Here is a 20,350-nt window from a genome sequence, read left to right as displayed (position 1 = left end):
TGACACTGAGCTTTTGTGGGGCCATTACTCCAAAAATGCTGAATGTCAGTAAACAGAGAGGGGTGCAGAGAAGTAAGGGCCCTCGTGGCTAACACCTGAACTGTGGGAGGCTGTGTCTTCCCCAAGTTGGGGCCTCCAAGAGCACTCTCTTTCCAAGGAAGGAAGAGAGGCATAGTTGTCTTCTTGTCCATGGGGGACACCTCTCAAGATCCCAGCAAGTGCCTGAAACCATGGGGAAGCCAAACCCCATGTATTTAGCATGCTTTTTCCTATTCACACATCTCCACAATAAAGTTTAACTTACAGATAAGGCACAGAAGAGCCTAACACACAGTAAATAATAGGCAGGTGACATGTCAACATGGATCAAGGGAAGAGAGGAGATCCCCATTCTGGGTAGAGTGAAGAAGGTGTGAGATCTTTCTGTGTTGCTCAGAACAGCATGGAAGTTAAAACGGATGGGCTCTTTATTTCTGGAACTTTCTATTTAATATATTTTGGGGTAACTAGAAGCATAGAAGGCAAAAGCAGGGACAAGGGGTGGGGGAGCTATTGTACAGCCATGTTGGATCCGGGGCAAGATCTGCGAAGGTCTGGGGAAAGACCCAAGAATGAAGGATGATGGGAAGGAACTAACGAAAGCAAGGTGGCTGTACCCTGCATACCGTACTTCCCTCTGTGATGGGAAGAAAGCTAGCCTCAGGTCTGCGTGCCGTGCCAAAGGTCAAAGACTCTGCCCTGTGTGCAGGTGGCTAGATCCGATGATAACCCAGACCAAAGCATGCCCACCTACCTTAGCCCACCCACCCACTGATGAGGAGGAATGCCCAGGAGGAAAAACACACACACGCACACATACCCAGAGCTCCACTTCTCCCCTGGGATGAGATCAAGCTGGCCGGACTTGCATTACTGCTGGGGGAGGGGCTGAGAAGGGTCTAGAGAAAGAGTTTAGAGTCTGAGCCCCTCCTGGGCCAAGAAAGTGGAACTACTCAGAACTCAACCTGAAGACATAGCAACTGCCTGACCCAGCTGCTACTGAGGCCACGGTGTCTAGTCTGGGGCAGTTCCCCCATGAGGCTAACCAGACCAAGCTTGTTAATGGCCTCTAGGTTGGAGCCAGTTCCAATACAGAGCAACGAAGAAGGATCAAAATGGGGCAGAACAGCAAATATCTATAAGTCCTTCAAGGCCCAGCCAGAATAGAAACATTAGTCCACCCTGTTATGCCGACCCAAGGCTGTGTACATCGGCCCACGTTCCCTCTCCTACATGGGAATGCCAACAAAGCAGGTAGATCTGGATCCATAGCCTAAGTTGTGTGCTTCAGATAAGACGGTCCTGCCCCGTTCACCCTCAGACCCTGGACCATAGCCCCACCCACACTTTCATGCAGGAAGGTCACAGGATCTCATGACAGTTTGTGCTTGCACAAGGCCAGAGCACCAGGATCCCAGCCCCCACAACCAGGCAGAGTTAATTCTCTAGCTAGCTCAGGCGGAAAAACTTGTGCAGCAAAATCCTTTGATTGGTGTGACCCAGGCCTGCTGAAATCCAGCGAATAGCCAGCCTCCTGCCTGGGAGGAGCCACCTCCTCCTGGGAGACCACACCCGGTGTGCTCTGGGGCGGCTTGAAGGCTGACAGGAGTTGACCTACACAGTCACTTCCAGTCACACACTCAGAGGCATGTAACCTCTGGCATGGAGGCAGGCTGATTAGGAAGGCTGTGTTTGGAACAACACCATGTCCCCTCCATTTATTTTTTTTCCTTCTATTTTCCGCAGTCACAAAACTACTTAACTTGTCAAGGTGCTGAACTTCCTGTGTGATAGGCAAACACTGCGCCACTCAGCCATGTCCCCAGCCTTGTTTTTACTCGGCACTTTAGAGTCTCATCAAGTTGTCCGGGCTGGCCGTGTAGGCAGACCTTGAATTTGCATCTTCTTGCTTTGCTCTTGTTTTGACAGCCAGACCTGGTGACACATAACCTGTCATCCTAGAGGCAGGGAGATAAGGAGTTCAAGGCCAGCCTGAGCTGCAGAGTGAGACCATTTCAAACAGGAGAGGGCAACGGGGTCCTTGCTCGCTTTTTATTGTGACAGTTTACAGCTGGTATTTTTTTTTTTTTTTTTTTTTTTTTTTTTTTTTTTTTTGGTTTTTCGAGACAGGGTTTCTCTATGTAGCCCTGGCTGTCCTGGAACTCACTCTGTAGACCAGGACTAGCCTAGAACTCTGAAATCCACCTGCCTCTGCCTCCCAAGTGCTGGGATTAAAGGCGTGTGCCACCACTGCCCGGCTTACAGCTGGTATTCTAAAAGCGTGTGTATCTGATGGGTCCCCATCCTTCCCTGGGGAAGCTGGGAAATTCAGACTGCAAGATCACAGTGCAAAAAGTGCAGCAGCAGTAGTACCAGTGTGTGTGTGTGTGTGTGTGTGTGTGTGTGTGTAAGAGAGAGAGGAGAGAGAGAGAGAGAGAGAGAGAGAGAGAGAGAGAACAAAGAAGAAAGAATGACCGTCAAGGTAGAAAAACCTCTCGTCTTGGTGGCCAGTACTGGTCCCCCAACCCCCACCCATCCTTTTTCCCACCTGTGATGGTGGATCCAGTCAGCCCACACAGTAGCCACGTTTGCGCTGTACCTGCCAACACCCTAAATGCCAGCGTCTCCTTTTCAGCTGAAGATGATTCTCATCAAGTGCTGTGACATCTCCAATGAGGTCCGTCCCATGGAGGTGGCAGAACCGTGGGTGAACTGTTTACTGGAGGAATACTTCATGCAGGTAAGAAATGCTGAACCGTCAGATTACGGGCACTCCTTCCAGCTCTGCGGACAGTGAGACATTGGAAAGAGCAGACCAGGGCGGCCGGCATAGGCATCCCACACCCCAGGAGCCTCCGCAACGCTGTCTGCGTGCGTAGACATCCGGCAGGAATGCCATCCTGCTTTTGGCATCGTTTCGAGAAGCAGGCATGGTGGCACACACTTGTAATCCTAGCAGCCGGGAGGCAGGAAGAAACGGGGTTCAAGGCCAGCCCTGATTAGGGCGTATTGTAGGTGTGAGACTGTAGCCGCCAGAAAAACCAGTGTGATGGAACTGCCAGCCGTGGCCACTCATAGAGACACTTTTGGAAGCAGAGGCCTCAAGAAAGGTAGCTAAGGGTCTAGACGTAAGACCCAAGGGGGAGGGGGTAGCCGCCACGGAGGGGTGAGTCCAAACAAGATTGTTCACATGGTAGTTATGAACTAGGAAAGTTACGGCAGGGTGGGAGATGCAGACTGGGAGCTGTCAGTCTCCGCCTTGTAAGTTGCCCTGTCATACCCTTGAGACAGACACCCAACCTATGTTTAGACTCGGTCCCTACGGCTCCAACCTCCTCACTCACCTTGGCTTATGTGTAGCCTTTACACTGCAGGCTCTGGGTCCTCGCCACCATACCACCTTTGTGTGGCTGGGAGGGTCACAGCGAGGCAGCATGTCCCGTTTTTCCTCTAAGAACTGGGCTGCTCTGTGTACCCAAGCCCACTGGCCTTTGCCTTCAATGTCACCGTCACTGTGTTCCCCGCAGAGCGACCGTGAGAAGTCCGAAGGCCTTCCCGTGGCCCCATTCATGGACCGAGACAAAGTGACCAAAGCTACAGCCCAAATTGGGTTCATCAAGTTTGTCCTGATCCCAATGTTTGAAACAGTGACCAAGGTGGGTGATCATGTTGCCGGTACTGTGGCAGTAAGCACACAGGTGTACATTCATATAAACACACATGTGCACACATGCATGCATATGCACTTTAGGGATATGTATGGTGAGGGATGGTGCTACAGTGGCAGTAAATACACATGTGCACATGCATGCATGCACACTTCAGGGATATGCATGGTGAATACATGCTGTCAGTACAGCAGCAGTAAACACACATGTGCATACTTCAGAGATATACATGTGCACACGCATGAACCCTCTACAGCTTCATCATCTGTTGTCATGGTGATGGTTGCCTGGGAGCCGTTCTTTTCTGCTCTGTCCATTGCTCTGTCCCCCATGTTCTTCAAAGAACTCCATGTGTGCATGTCAGGCCCTCGGTGCCCACCTTTCCACTGCCCATCTCTGCCAGCTTTAAGACCCAGCCAGTTGTACCAGCTGTTGGCTCTCCTATCCTTCCAGGCCTTGCCTTAAAGGAGCAACTGGAATCGGTGCCCATAACCAGATCCTAGCCTTCCGCCACCCAGCCTCTGTAGCCTCTGCCTTCCAGGTCCTGAGCGACCTATGCATCCTGTCCAAGGCCACCACTTCTAGCCCCCTGGCTCCCAAACACACACGCATCTCTTGCCACCCCATTGGTCCCACCTCTACCCGCTTGTCCATCATTCTCTGGGTGTCGCAGAGCCACCCACATCCTTTCTCTTCCTAGGACCACCACCAGGAATTTTATCAGATCTGTCCCCCACATAAGCCCCTCTGAGGCCATATTTACCCTTCCCTTACTGAAAGCAGTGGGGACAGGAGAAGGTTGTAGACCTTCTGGGTCCTGGGGAATGAAAGACTGAGAAGGGAGGTGGCTGGGGATGCACCTGAGTCTCCGGGACTTGGAACTGGCCAGGAGACTCACGGTCCTTGGATTTCCCTGAAGTCCCTGATTTGAGGCCCCTGCAAAGTGACACCCCTGAAGCTCACAAGTACCCAAAAGGGCCTGACAGCCGTCCTCTAGTGTTCTCCATAGCCTAACGTGATTATGAGGGCTGACCTTGGACCCTCTGCTCCCCAGCTCTTCCCCATTGTCAAGGAGACCATGCTGCAGCCACTCTGGGAGTCCCAAGAACACTATGAGGAGCTGAAGCAGCTGGACGATGCCGTGAAAGAGGTAAAAGTAGTACAAAGGCCAGGCACAGGAGCCAAGGCTTGGGCTGGAGAGATGGCTCAGCGGTTAAGAGCACCGACTGCTCTTCCAGAGGTCCTGAGTTCAATTCCTAGCAACCACGTGGTGGCTCACAACAAATCTGTCATGGGATCTGATGCCCTCTTCTGGTGTATCTGAAGACAGTGACAGCGTACTCATACATACGCACACCAAAAGCAGAGTGTCTGTGTCGGGCAGTGCTTTCCTCTGAGCCTGCCAATGAGAGTCGGCACACAGCTGCGTGACCCTGGAGAACTGCCTCTGCGGCGTCTCTTAGCACCTCCCTGGCCCGTGTCCTCCTCCCAGCCAGGATGCCTGTTCAGGGAGGCCTGCATCGAAAAAGACAGAGGAACAAAGCAAGCGCCCAAGTCCCTGCTTTCAGAAACAGAGCACACAGGGCCACTCGGCTACCCTACTCGGTCTGGGGGGGTTGGAGAGGTTTTAGGGCATTGTGGATGCTGGGTCCCAGGAGAGGGTAGGAGCCACTTACTGCCTCAACAGATTCTTAAAAGGAGTACAGCTTTTTTGTTCAGCCCCTGGGTGAGCATCTCTTCTTCCAGATGCTCTGGCACTAGGGGTTCTGTTCACACCTCCTGCCTGATGTGGCTGCCAGATGTGGTCTTTCTCCACCCACCTGATGCTCCTACCATGACATCCATGACCCAAAAAACTTCCCCCACTTCTTACACACTCCAGACCCCTCCTTGGCCACCAAGATCCCACCACCCAACCTGGGACACAACCTCAGGCTCTCATTTCCTATTCGGCGCCCATCCACCCAAGCTCCCTGGTAATAGATGGTTCTATATCCATCTTCTCTGCCTTCTTTCCCAGGTGTGGCCTGATATTGGTCACACACACACACACACCCCTTGGCCACATCTGCCACACACACTCCCAGCATGCAATGCCAGGTGTGTCACGGACCTGTGGTGAATGCGTACAGGTTGACTCAGAGTACAGACCAGCCATCCCAATCGCCCTGGTTGGCATCTCCTGCCACAGACACACGACAGCTCTGAAAAAATCTAAAAGGCATAGAGCAAAACATAGAAAAGGGCCACAGCATGAGAGCATTCCTAGTCCAGGCTCCCACAGGAAGGCTGCAGAGGCCTCTGCTACCACGGCCATCCCATCAACCACTGCTCAGGGGGAACCTGAGTGTGCAATCTTACCCTCTGCTGCCCAGTGGGAAGGGATGCCAGGCCTCTCCAGGGGCTATCGTTGACCTCTGTTCTCTTAGTTGCAGAAGAAGACGGAGAGCTTGACATCTGGGGCCACCGAAAACGCCACAGAGAAGAACAGAGATGTGAAAGACAATGAAGGCCGTTCTCCTCCAAACTGATGGATGTCTCAACGTGTGCAGTAAGTGGGAGACCACTGGCGTTCTATATGTGGGGAGGGCTGGGTGCGTGCCAGTGAGTTTATGTGTGTGTGCATGTGCGTGTGTGTGTGCATGTGCGTGTGCGTGTGCATGTGTACATGCATGCGTGTGTGCACATTTGCTTGTACATGTAGTTGTGTTTGTGTATGTATTTATGCATGTATGCATGTGTGTGACTGTGTTGTATGTGTGTTGAGTGGGTCCCCCACCCTCTTCTTATAAAGCACCAGAAACTCAGTCATAGGATGTCCACCATGCCTTTGCCTATCCTAATCGCCTCCCACAGCCTTCTTCCAAACACTGCAGTCAAGTGTTTTCACCTTTAACCTCCCAGTGGAGACTGAGCATCTGCGCCAACACTCCAGAGGCACAGGAACTCTCCAGGGATGATATGTATAAAGTATCAATCGCCTGATACACCTACAGGGCAAGAGCTGAGTCAAGCCGCAGCATGCAGCCGGCTTTCCAATGAGCGAAACTTTAATCCTGCGCATCCCAATTAGAACCTGGGCTCTGATGTGGAAGGGTTCACACTTTGGATAAAGAAAGGATTAATTATCAGGATGGGCGCCACTCTTGAGACGAAATCGTCTGTGAAGTACATCTGGAGTATTAGCAGCTTTTAAAGAGCATTTGTCCTCGTCACCACAAGCTCGTCCCCTGACATCTGCTGACACAGCGCTTCTCTCCGAACACCCATCCGCCAGGGCTTGCTCCAGCGCATGCTCCAGGGCTTTCCAGGCTCTCACTAATCACACGGCTGTTAGGTCTGTCGGATAAGCTTCAGGTTTACGCATGGAGACGGAGAAGCTGGGTTTGAAGGGGAAAGAGCAAAGACGTCAGCCTGAGACATGCTTTTTAGTAAAACCTTTCAAGTGGCAGCCGTGTGTGAACCCCAGAGCTGTCATCTATAAGCCTGAGGTCACCATGCCACTATTGGGACTTGGGCAGTTGTGGGAACTGCTGTTCGGTGCTGAGGTATCCATCCAGTGAGCCTTGAAGCCAGGTCATGTTCTTGAAAAGAAAATTGACACTGATATTGTTTAATTTTGCCCACGTGTGTTGTGTGGCTGACAACCTCATTTTTTTTCCAGTTTCTTTTATTTGTGTGTACATGTGTTTGCCTACATGAATATCTGCACCATGTGTGTGCTAGAGTCCATAGAGGCCAGAAGAGGGCATCGGATCCACTGGAACTGGAGTTTCACATGGTTGTAGACTGCCACATGGGTGCTGGGAACTGAAAAGCAGCCAGTGTTCTTAACTGTTAAGCCATCTCCCAGCCCCAACCTCATGCTTTTATATCTTATTAATTTTTTAGATTCGTATACAAAGTCATGGTTTTCACACACCTGCTTATCCCGACCAGATGGTTCCCTTTTATCTCCAGTTAGTAGCCCCTTTGGTTATGTGTGTGTGTGTGTGTGTGTGTGTGTGTGTGTGTGTGTGTGTTGGCCTGCTTGTGTGTCTCTGTACTGCTAGCATGTATGGTGCCTATGGTGGCCAGAGGCGTACACTGGATCACTTGAAACTTGAATTACAGTTGTGGCCGGGCAGTGGTGGCGCACGCTTTTAGTCCCAGCACTTGGGAGACAGAGGCAGGCGGATTTCTGAGTTCCAGGCCAGCCTGGTCTACAAAGTGAATTCCAGGACAGCCAGGGCTACACAGAGAAACCCGGTCTCTAAAAACACACACACACACAAAAAAAAAATTACAGTTGTGAACCACCATATGGATGCTGGGAATTAAACCTAGGTCCTTTAGAAGACTAGCTAATGCTCTTAACTACCAAATTACCTCTCCAGCCCTACTTTTGTTGAATGAAACAAAGAAAAAGAAAGAAAGAAAGAAAGAAAGAAAGAAAGAAAGAAAGAAAGAGAAAGTTGTTATTTTATTTTTAATTATGTATACACACACAATTTTTAATTGTATATATGTATACATATACATATATATATATATGTATATATATATATATATATGTACACATGAGTGCAGGTGCCCCATTGCATACCCTGGGACTGGAGTTGCAGGCAGGTATACCTGCTGGGGCTCGAACTTAGGTCCTCTGCAAGAGCAGTGCTGGCTTTTAGCACTCTGCAGCCCAGGTCTTTCTGCTTTCTTATCGCATGTATGTTATTACCATCTCAAACCCCCACTCAGTCCTGTGACTATTCCATCTCCAGGCCCCACAGAGAACAACATGCCAACTTCCTCTTTCTCCAGCAGCCCGTGCCAGTTAGAGCAGATGAGCTGTGGCCCCTGAGTGGACAGAGCCAAGTGGGACTTCCCAGGATCCTCTCCACAAGGAGGGTGGTGCCCAGACGACGACCTGCCACAGACCATGTTTTCTAAGAACCATTTTGTTCATTGATATAAAAACAGGAGTTCACGATGCTGTACAGAATTTTTATTTTTAAACTGTCTTTTAAATAATATATTCTTATACAGAAATGGGTCTGTATTTTTTTTTCCTTTGGGCTTTAGACTCGGGCTTCCAAGGACTCTGGTTTTCCCTTGGATGTAACTTCATGTGGTGGAACCGTGGGATGTGATGTGAGGGATTGTGTAAATTCCACATTAAACGTCAGTACGGTGCCCGAGTACAGGGGCGTGCACGTGTCCTGTGTTTGTGAACAGAGGGAAGGCATCAGGGATGTGTACAGAAGCTGGGGAGCAAGGCAGACTGAAGCACCATGTACTAGAGTGGTGATGTGGGAGACAGATCCCCTCTGGCATACCTCAACTGTGACATCTGCTGAGTGCCCATAGGGAATTGGAATCTACTCCCCAAGTTCTCAGTGGGACTCTGTCCCAAAAGAAGAAATGCCCTATCCTTCATTTTTGGAAGGCAGACCATGGGGACATTCCAAGTCCCATGGTGACTGCCCCGGGAGCCCTACAGGTCACAAAGAGGTGGTCTCACACACCCTGCTTACGTCCTCTCATACACCTGGACTCTGAATTCTCTGGCTAGGATTCTGCTCTAATAGGGAGAATGCAGAAGACTGGTAGACCTGGGCACCCGCCCAGGGACAGGACCACCTGGCTTCTGTTCTTAGACATTTAGGACCTTAGGTCTCCCGAGATCCCAGAACCACACCCAGCCTGAGGTTAACATGAACCGTGAACATGAGTACTGCCCCATCCACACCAGAAGGCCCAGAGACTGGAGACTTAATTGGGGTCACTCAGGAGGCCTTCCAGTGCCTTCCAACATGCCAATGTCGCTTCAGCAACTTAACTGCTCGGCACAAGCGATTCTTAAACCATCCAGCTAACAAACTTACGGCGCTAACTATTCTCCCGCCATCACCAGACTCTAATTATGTCACAACAGAGCTCTTTCTGAGCTGCCCCTGCTCACTTCTCAGATAAATTAGGTCTCCAGCTCGTTGGGTGCAGGACTCTGGCTACCCTTCCGCATAGTCTTTAATCATACGCTCTGGCTTCCCATCGTGCCTTAGGAAGGAGGATGCCCCGCCCCCTTGATTTGCATGCGGAGGGCCGGTGAGGTCGGTGCCTTTTCTAGCTTTTGGTTTGCTCACTGCCCATACAGCTTCCTCTTCTGTGCTCATTTTCCTCTTGGGGCCATCTTTATCGATCGCAGGGGCTCTTTATTTTCTGAACTCTGAACCCTGTGGTTATTATGTTTTCGTAATCGACGGCCTGGGATGCCCTGGTGCTCCGAGCATGGCGCTAAGGGTCCATCGCTATGGAGCCCAATGATTGAGGTTAGCACCCTGGCAAAAGAGACTCGGAGTCCTGCATGTTCTTCACCCTGGGGGAAGACAGATGCGTACCTGCCCCTAAAGAGCAGGAACCACCCAGACATCTGGCTTCCTGTCTGAGAACTGGGAAGGACACCTGTCTGCTGGTTGTATAGGGACCATGAGCACAGAGCCAAAGGTGACAAAATTGTTGCTGTCACCTTTCCACTTCTGCTGGTCTCCATGCAGCTGCAGCTTCCTCCTCTCCCCCAGAAAGTTCACTCCCAGAGTTCCAGACTCTGGGTCAAAGGTCAGTTTCATCCGTGAGGCTCCAGATAAAAACTTGTCCCCGTGGCTCCAAGTGACTGCTCCACTGGGCTGCTTCTGCCTCTGTCTCCCTTCCCTCCTACTCTCTCTCTCTCTCTCTCTTCCTCATCTCTCTATCCTTCTCCCGGGCTTCATCCGCTGCCTTCCGGAACAGGAACTCAATGCTACGAGGATAACCCAGGACATCTCCTCATCCTCTGGGCCTAGCCTGGATCTCCTCACACCATCTCTTTGGCTGGATAAAAGAGATCATCCTAGATAGAGGCAAGACATCACCACCAGGGGGGTGTTCTGTCTCCACTCTCCTCCAATACCTGATGTCAGACCTTTCCTGACTGTCTGCAAACTTTGACCCAGCCTCATCCTGCCTTGTGGGCCCCTCCCCGCATCCTGGTTTTATTGTCCTTCAGTTTAGTCCTGGGTGCCCCAACCTTGTCCCAGGGTTGAGGCTGGGAATTTTTACTCCCTGAGCTGTAAGTCCCGACCCTTCTGAAGACTTTGCACTTCCAACTTCGCTGATGGGTCTGTGCTGCTTCCCCTAGCACCGGATGCACCCTGAGCGCTGTGTGTGGGAAGTGTGGGCTGCATCCAAGGACCTCCTTGTGTGTGCTAAGTCTCACTGCCAGGCCTAAGATATGTGGAATTGGCCAGGTTACGTCACAAGGGTCCTACCTGGACTCCTTCGTACCTCTGTCTCTGGAGCTGTTCTGTGACCTGCCTCACATCTCAGAGTCAGCCAGGAACTCTGGGTCTCCCTCCCCTCCTGTCCCCCCAGATAGATACTAACTTCTCCACTCATTCTCTCCTGGACCCACACGATGTAGGGCCCCCATCACAGTGTGACATCCTGATTGTAGGGGATCCAGATCGCTCATGTAAGCAGGCGCCCTGCAAACACCACTTCCCAGGAAACTAGGAAGCCCCCGCCTTTAATCCCAGCACTTGGGAGGCAGAGGCAGGTGGATCTCTGAATTGGAGGGCAGCCTGGTCTGCAGAGTGAGTTCCAGAACAGCCAGGGCTATACAGAGAAACCCTGTCTCGAAAACAAACAAACTTCCTAGACCCTGACCTTTGGGGATGATGTTCATGGGTAGGACTTCCTAGGAGCTCAATAAGCATCAGCGAAAGGAAGGAAGGAAGGAAGGGAAGGAAGAAGGAAAGAAGGAAGGAAGGGAAGGAAGAAGGAAGGAAGGAAGGAAGGAAGGAAAGTAGGCAGGCAGGCAGGCAGGCTGGCTTTCCTTTATGGGAGTTGCTGTGGCCACTGCGTCTCTTCACTGCTGTAGAAGCCCTCAAGTCAAAGGGCCTTTGAGGAGGACCTAGCAACCTTTGAATCCTCATCTATGAGAGGCAGGATTTCCTCTGCTTAAAGCCTACTCAATGGTGAACGACAGACGTCTAAGATAACCTCCTTGCTCCCATGCTAATCTTCCAAGGCCAACAATCCTTAATGCCTTAGGGACCGGGAAAGATCTCCAAACACTGAGTATGGGGAACAGTCAGGACTCCCAGAGCCCATGCAACTCTGCACATCCCCATTGTCTTTTGGGAATCCTCCGGTTGGACCAGGTTTTCAGGATGCCCAGAAACTTGAAGGAGTATTTGGGCTAGCCTTTGCACTCAGCATCATTCCCAGGCTATCCCTGGGGGGGTTCATGGAGGTTATCACATCTGTGAATGTCACCTTTCTTATTGCTGGGCCCAAGTGCTTGGCAAAAGCCACTTGCAGAGCATAGTGTTGGTGGCACATGCCTTTAATCCCAGCACTTGGGAGGCAGAGGCAGGTGGATTTCTGAGTTTGAGGCCAGCCTGGTCTACAGAGTGAGTTCCAGGACAGCCAGGGCTACACAGAGAAACCTTGTCTCGAAAAAAAAAATTAGAAAGCAGGCTAAGCAGGCCATATAGAAAAAGCCAGTAAGTAGCATCCCTCCATGGTCTCTGCATCAGCTCCAGGTTCCTGCCCTGCATGAGTTCCTGTCCTGGCTTTCTTCTATGATAAACAGCGATGTGGAAGTTTAAGCCAAACAAACCCTTTCCTCACCAAAGTTGCTTTTGGTCATGGTGTTTCATTGTAGCCATAGAAACCCTAAGAAGGGCCAGGCAGTGGTGGCACACGCCTTTAATCCCAGCACTTGGGAGGCAGAGACAGGCAGATTTCTGAGTTCGAGGCCAGAGTGGTCTACAGAGTAAGTGACGGTCAAGGCTACAGAGAGAAACCCTGTCTTGAAAAAGCTAAAAAAAAAGAAAAAAGAAAAAGAAAAGAAAAGAAAAACCCCAAGAAGGTGTTTTGTCTGGATGAATGTCTGTACACCACATAACTGCGGTACCTAAGAAGGCCGGAAGAGGGCGCTAGACCCCCTTGCATGAGAGTTAGGGCAGTTGCAAGCCTCAGGAGGTTCTTGAAATCAAACCCAGGGGATCTGGAATTGCTGCGAATGTTCTTAACCACCAAGCTCTCTTTCCAGCCCCTACTTCTTTACCTCTGTCCCTGTGATTCAGTGTTTCAACAAAAGCAACTTCGGGGGTTTGTTGCTGTTGTTGTTGTTTGGTTTTCCGAGACAGGGTTTCTTTGTGTAGCCCTGGCTGTCCTGGAACTCTCCATAGGCCAGGCTGGCCTCGAACTCACAAATCCGCCTGCCTCTGCCTCCCAAGTGCTGGGATTAAAGGCGTGCACCACCACCGCCAGGCACAGCTTCAGGTTTTATATGGACCAACACAGGGAATTTTATACTGACCGAGTAAAATCAAGACAAGGGAAGCATGCGGCAGCTGGTCATACTGCAGAAGCAGCCAGAGAGGAGACAATGACACCTGCAACTGTTCAGCTCACTTCCTCCATGTTGATGGCTGCAGGCTCCACCTCAGGGAGCAGAGCTTCCCTCCTGTAGGGTGAATCTTCCCACCTCATTATAATCCCCCTTCCCCCCACCCCCCACCGCACAAGCAAACCGGGAGACTTGTCTCACGGTGATTCTAGACCCTATCAAGTTAACAATCAGTATTGCCCATTTCGGTCTTCCCTGTATTTCAGAATTATCTTGCCTGTGTTTATAAAATTTTACTTTGTCTTCATAGACCTTTAATGAAGTGTATATTTCAATGTAGAGTGAATTAACATCTTCCAACCCAGGAACAAGGTATGTCTCTGCATTCGTTTAGATTTTTTTTTCATTATTTTTTCTTGCTTTCAGGCGTCTAGCCCAGACACGCTTTGTTGGTTTACGCTTCAATATTTATTTTTCCTGAATGATTAGATGTGCTGATGTACCTTTAAGGCTGTTGGGGTCCAGTTGTTGTCTCACAAACCACACGAACACCAATCATAGTCAGACAAGGATAGCTTATTGAGTATATACCTAGGACTGATTGATCAGGGACATAGGTCAGACACGGGAGCTGACTACGACATTGATCTTAATCCTGTAGAGCTTTTAAGCCTAAAATCTACAAATATCTGTCCCACGTTATTCTACCAATCAGGATTTAGGAATAAGGGAATTTCCTTAGGAACACATCTTTATTGTACACATATCCTGCTCCCATTGGTCAGGATATTCAACTGTAGCAGGGGACTTGTCTAATATTCATGTCTTTTCTTTGTTTGTTTGGTTTGGTTTGGTTTTGGTTTTTTTGAGACAGGGTTTCTCTGTGTAGCCCTGGTTGTCCTGGAACTCACTCTGTAGACCAGGCTGGCTTCGAACTCAGAAATCCGCCTGCCTCTGCCTCCCAAGTGCTGGGATGAAAGGCATGATGTTTCCCACTTTAACCATGCAAGCAACAGGATCGGAGTTCAAGTCCCAGAACCTTCATCAAAGGAGGCTTGGTGGCACACGTTTGTAATTCCGGTGGTGAGGAGACAGAGACAGGCAGACGCCTGGAGCTCGCTGGCCAGTCAGTGTAGTCAACTTGGCAAAAAACAAAAATCAAACAAACAAACAAAAAAGCCTGTCTCATAAAGCAAAGTAGAGAAAGCCTGAAAGCCTGAAAACTAATACCCAAAGTTGACCTCTGACCTCCACCTGTGCATACACACACATGTGCACATACACATTGTCTTTGTCAGGGTTTCCATTCCTTCACAAAACATTATGACCAAGAAGCAAGTTGGGGAGGAAAGGGTTTATTCAGCTTACTTCCACATTGCTGTTCATCACCAGAGGAAGTCAGGACTGGAACTCAAGCAGGTCAGGAAGCAGGAGCTGATGCAGAGGCCATGGAGGGGTGCTGCTTACTGGCTTGCTTCCCTTGGCTTGCTCAGCCTGCTCTCTTATAGAACCCAAGACCTCCAGCCCAGGGTGGTACCACCCACAATGAGCCCTCCCACTCTTGATCACTAATGGAGAAAATGCCTTACAGCTGGATCTCATGGAGGCGTTTTCTCAACGGGGGCTCCTTTCTCTGTGATAACTCCAGTTTGTGTCAAGTTGACACACAAAACCAGCCAATACACACACACACATACACAAGATAGAAAGTTTGTCTGGGAAATGTGCTAACGGTGTCCCTGAGTTCAGAGTGATGGATTACCTTGTCGGTTTTTGAATACTGAACCATTCCCTGCATCCCGGAATAAACTCCAGCGGATCCTAATTGTTGGTTCTTGTGGTAGATGTACTGAACTCATTCAACTTGCTAGTGTGTTAAAGACTTCTGCATGCACATCTATTGTCTCTTTGATTTGGTCTCGAGGTGATTGAAAAGGGCTTCTGCCTCCTCTGCTATTTCACAAAAGGTGGTAAAGATTGGTGCCAGCTCCTCTTCAAATGCCTGGAATCATTTTCAATGGAAACAGGCTGGGGAGATGGCTCAGTGGTTAAGAGCACTGGCTGCTCTTCCAGAGGTCCTGAGTTCAATTCCCAGCAACCACATGGTGGCTCCCAACCATCTGCAATGGGATCTGATGCCCTCTTCTGATGTACAGGCATATATGAAGGCAGAACATTGAACATAATAAGTAAATAAATCTTTAAAAAAAATTTTCTCATTGGAACCACTGAAGAATAGCCATTTGGTGGTGGTGTGAGAAGAGTGTAGGATAGAGGGGGGACCATGAACTGAGGGTCCCAGAAAAAGCCATCTCTGAGTTGGGGGAGTTGGAATGTTGCAGGTCCAGAGTCAAATTATCCTGGGGTGTCTTAGCCTCCTCAGAGCCATTGATTGGCCACCTCTGTGTGTGATATCATAGCCTGTGACTATTATTAAGTAAGCAGGCTAAACGTGCCCTCAAACGGCGTCGAGGCTATGGTGGGGGTTCACTCCTTTGCTGAAACTCCCCGTCTATCTGATATTCCCACAAATGTGTTCTAAAGAGACTTGAGTTAATGCTTTGCTTTGTTCCGTCACTATAAAAACTTCACAGAACCGAACTGATGCTGAAGCACACAGTACCCAGAGTAAACTTAGCCTGTGTACCTGGGTCCCAGCCATTTACCATTAGCCAGAATAAACTGTCTCCTCTTCCCCTTGAGGCAGGAGCTATGTTGCTGTTGATGCTACATTTTAACAATTTATGCAATTGTATTGTATATGCATGGCTGTGAGAATGTGGGTGCCTGGAAACTGGAGTTACAGTTGTTAAGTGGCCACGTGTGTGCTGGGACCTGAACCGGAATTCTTTGGAAGGCTAGACAGTGCCCTTGACCCCTGAGCCGTGTCTCCAGCCCCAACAAGTGGATTACTTATTTATTTTGAAACGCATCATCTCTTATAAAGTCTGACTGTCCTGGAATGTACTATATGGACCAGGCTGGCCTCGAAGTCACAGAGACCTACCTGCCTTTGCCTCCTGAGTGCTGGGATTAAAGGCTTAAGGCCACAGCCAGGCAGTGGTGACGGTACATTTTAATCATGGATTCCATTTCATAGTGGAAGGAGCTGTTGAAATCGGTACGTTGTGATAGATGTATTTGCTGATTTGTGCAGTTCCAACAGTTGGTCCCTCTCTGTAAGCTGTCAGTGTTATAGGCGTGGCTGCTTTGCAGGGTCCCTTGGTCACACCCTGGGGGTCACAGAGTCTCTTCCATTCCCATTATTAGCGTTTGGTCCTCTCCTTCCTCAGCCCTGCAAGAAGCGTATTGATCCTTTCAAAGAGCCGGCTCCATTCTGCTGCCAACTTCCTGCGTTGTTTTTAATTTCATCTCTTAGATTTCTTCCTTTCCATCTGTTTAGGTTTATTATTTGGTCCTTTTTATCTGGCTTGAAGTCTAGTTAAGAGACTTGATCTTTTGTCTCCCTGCTGGCATTCTCGTTGTAAATCTCCTTCCTAGCCAGGCTTTCTTTAGCTTCGAGCCCCCGGGGCTGGATTTGATACAGTGTATTTTCATTTCCCTTCCGTTCGCAGTCTTTTTTTTTTTTTTAATTTCCCTTGAGATCCTTTCTTAGCCATGGATCATTTAAAACTAGGTTACCTGGGCCCTAGTTGTTTGAAGAGTTCCCTGCCGTTGTCTTCGTGTTGACACCTAGTTTGATTTCACTGTGGACACAGACCACACCGTAACATTTCATCCCTTCGAGTGTCTCCTCGAGCTTGTGTTTGATGGATTGTGACACACTGTCATGGCACACCCTTCACGGTGCTGGGAAAAGAGAGTGTCTGGTGCCGTGAATGGGTAGAATGTCTCTCTGTCGTGTAGACCACGCTGGCAAAATCGCTGAGACCCTCTCTGTCCTTGCCTTTGCTGAAGACCAAAGCGGTTCATGGGTCAGGCCTCTCTCCAAAGTGCATCTACCTGACCTGAACTAAGTAAGTTCCTCTTTGGCCTTTCCTACCTAAAGCTAAGCAGCAGCTGCTTGCACCCTTTGCATTAGAATATGGGTTTTTCTAACCCCCCCCCCATCTCTGAAGCTAGACTCATAAACCCTCCTGGGTGACCCAGTTTTCGGTGCCATCTCTTTCCCGCTGTGGGCTTATGGAATGATGTGTTAGACTGCCATTACCCAGGACCCCCTCAGGAGGAAATCCCGCAGGGGATGAGCTCACAGAGGGAGCGTGTTAGATTCCGGCTCCAATAAAAGGCATAAAAGTGACCTCTGTCTCCTCTTAGAATTCAGAAAGCCACAAAGAGCATCATTCCCACACAATTAGGGAGACATGTCAGATCATCCTCCAAACCGGCAGAGCGTAGGTCCCAGGGAACAAAGAAACCGCCAAGCGAGTGTACAAGCATACAGACGTTCACTCTCCAGGTGTGTGAAAGGAAAAGTGACTGACAGGGTGGGAGGTGTCGGTCAAAGTTCATCAAGGCAGGCTACTCCTCAACAACTCAGCAGGTGCAGGGACCAGGCAGGGAGCTTTGCAGTGGGCAAGAGACTGGCTCTCCTCTCAAGGCAGCAAGAGAGACTGGAGATTTGCAGCCCCAGAGCAGAGGACTGAGAACCACTGTAAAATTATGTGGGTGGTAGAGGTCAAGCCGGTTGAACCGACCAGCTTCCTGCTGAAGACTGGATCTGGGTCAACTAGACACCTTTGTCCTGAGGACAAAGAGACCAAGGGATTCCTCAGAAATGTCAACCATGCTAAGTGTGGAAGCACACACACACACACACAACTATAGTCCTAGCATTTGCGATGCAGATGTAGAAGGATCAGGAGTTCAAGGCTAGCCTCGGCTATAAAACAAATGAAGGCTGCCTAGACTCCATAAGACCTTGCCACTGCCACCCCCAACCCCAAACATGGATCAGATATGAGGGTGGGGGTGTCCTTGATAAACTTTAAGAGTTCTTGTGAAGATTGGGTTTTACAAGGAAGTTCACCAATGGGGCCTAGGAGAAGGGTCAAGAAAAGTTTGGCCAAGAAGAGGGTCTTTGTCACAGAGCTCAAAAGAAAGTGGTTATCCTAGAAAAGTTTGGCCAAGAAGAGGGTCTTTGTCACAGAGCTCAAAAGAAAGTGGTTATCCTATGGGCCGATGAGAAAGATTTGGCTAAATATAGCTGCCTTCAGACACACCAGAAGAGGGCATCGGAACCCATTACAGATGGTTGTGAGCCACCAAGTGGTTACTGGGAATTGAACTACTGAGCCATCTCTCCAGCCCAGATCTGGCTAAATGTTAAACAATTCTTAAGGGTCATTTGCTTGGTGGATGAGAAAACACACACGCGCACACACACACACACACACACATCCAACATCACATACACACAAAATGGTGGCTTCCTAGAACCTCACTTAACTGGACTGTGCCAGTTCATTAATGAGCCCAGCTTTTACCTTTAAGTGGTGTCCATCTTGGTCCCTACTGCTGTCCTGGGACAGAAATCGTTTATGTCTGGGGCTAACATTACACTCCCAACCGTGTTCTTCCCTGTGTTTATCCAGTCATGTACTCCATGAGACACCGCCTCGCCGCATTGGCCTGGCAGCCCCTGACTTTCAGGGACATCTGCCTCCTAAGCAGGCAGATTACTCCAGTGGTCCTTGCGATTTGTGTGTGCACGATACAGTTTCTCTTATCAACTTACTTCAACCTGCATTTTACAGCTAACGTCTAACCTAGCATTTTATAGCTAGGTTTATAGGGGGCAATACACAGACTGAACCAATCCATCAGAGGGCTGGGAACACAGCTCAGTTGTAGAGCACTTGCCTACTGTCTTAGTTTCTTTTTCTGTTGTTATGACAATACTCCAGCAGAAGCAACTGACCTTAGCTCACTGTTCAAGGTACAGCCCATCACAGTGGGGAAGTCGAGGCAGCAGAACTGGGAGAAGCAGCCCATTACTCCTGCAGACAGAGCAATGCATGGGGCTGCTATCCAGGTCTCCACTCCATACAGCCCAGCATCCCCAGGCAAGGGAATGGTTCTGCCAGCAACTAAAATGGGTCCTCCTGAGTGCTGGGATTAAGCTAGTCCTTATAAATTATATGCTGGGCTGGCAAGATGGCTCAGCGGGTAAGAGCACCAACTGCTCTTCCGAAGGTCCTGAGTTTGGATCCCAGCAACCACATGGTGGCTCACAACCACCCGTCATGAGATCTGATGCCCTCTTCTGGTGCTGTCTGAAGACAGCTACAGTGAATTACACCAGAGCAAGCGGGGCCGGCAGAGGTCCTGAGTTCAGTTCCCAGCAACCATACACATGATGACTCACAGCCATCTGTACAGCTACAGTGTACTCATACATATAAAATAAATAAAATAAATCTTTAAAAAAATATAAGTTATATGTTTGGGGAGGTAGAGGCCTAGTATATCTGGTCAGTTTCAGGGACTTCCTGAAACTTCTGGGTTGCTTACTTCCTTAAGGAGCTTCCCTGCACACACACACACACACACACATATAGACACACAGAAACACATATATAAACAGAAACACACACACATATACATGGGGAGAGAGAATATCTGGTGTTATAAGCAAGCTTCCTCTAAGACAAAATGTTTTATCTCAGGAAACTGCTACACAAAAACTCCACACTTTAGAGAAGGATGTCTATAGAACACTCCATTACACAATGGAACACATTCACACATACATACACAGAAACAATCAAAAAAAATTTTAAGGCATGTACACACACGAATACACACATACTCTCTCTCCGCCTCTCTCCCCTCTCTCCCTCTCAACCAATCCCCAGAAACAGATGTAGAAATGACACAGATGACAGAGCAGGCAGAAGCCCTTGCATACTCCAATGCACAAGATGAATTTACAGGAAATGGAAGGCTTAGGTCAACACTGAAATAAAGAAATCCATCGCCTTGAGCAGCGGCATTTTAGATGCCTCAGGGGAAGGCTAGTCAGCTGAAATCTACCCAGCCTGAGACACAGCGGGAAAAGATGTCTGAAGGGAAGCCAGAAGCAGAGGCTTGGAGGTCACCAAACCAAGCTAGCCAGACCAGGGTCAGAACTACAGAAAGAGGTAGGAGCTGGGGGGTCCTACAAAACGTTGACAAAAACGTTACGCCCAACAATAATCAGGAAGCCCCAAGTAGAATGCACACACTAGTGCATGCGCATGTACACACACACACACACACACACACACACACACACAGATTAAACCACAGAAAACAAATAATCAAGAAAAAG

At 49.4% G+C, this 20,350-nt stretch overlaps 1 protein-coding gene across 5 annotated transcripts in view; it reads left to right on the top strand.

The window, feature by feature from the left end:
• The window catches only part of Pde9a (phosphodiesterase 9A), a 91,139-nt gene extending 82,255 nt beyond the window's left edge, over positions 1 to 8,884 (top strand). Inside the window, exons 15-19 of one of the 5 annotated variants that reach the window (XM_031347066.1) lie at positions 2,675 to 2,779; positions 3,567 to 3,695; positions 4,762 to 4,857; positions 6,143 to 6,258; positions 8,465 to 8,884. In XM_031347066.1, coding sequence (XP_031202926.1) covers positions 2,675 to 2,779; positions 3,567 to 3,695; positions 4,762 to 4,857; positions 6,143 to 6,238 — 426 coding nt within the window. In that variant the 3' untranslated portion in view covers positions 6,239 to 6,258; positions 8,465 to 8,884. Of the gene's footprint in view, positions 1 to 2,674; positions 2,780 to 3,566; positions 3,696 to 4,761; positions 4,858 to 6,136; positions 6,259 to 6,563; positions 7,267 to 8,464 lie in introns of those variants that run through there. The other 4 variants (XM_031347061.1, XM_031347062.1, XM_031347063.1 and 1 more) reach the window with 4 other exon arrangements.
• Positions 8,885 to 20,350: the final 11,466 nt, after the last annotated feature.

This window comes from Mastomys coucha, unplaced genomic scaffold, assembly GCF_008632895.1.
Source record: "Mastomys coucha isolate ucsf_1 unplaced genomic scaffold, UCSF_Mcou_1 pScaffold3, whole genome shotgun sequence".
Lineage (NCBI taxonomy): Eukaryota > Metazoa > Chordata > Mammalia > Rodentia > Muridae > Mastomys > Mastomys coucha.
This window is presented reverse-complemented; position numbering and strand designations above follow the sequence as displayed.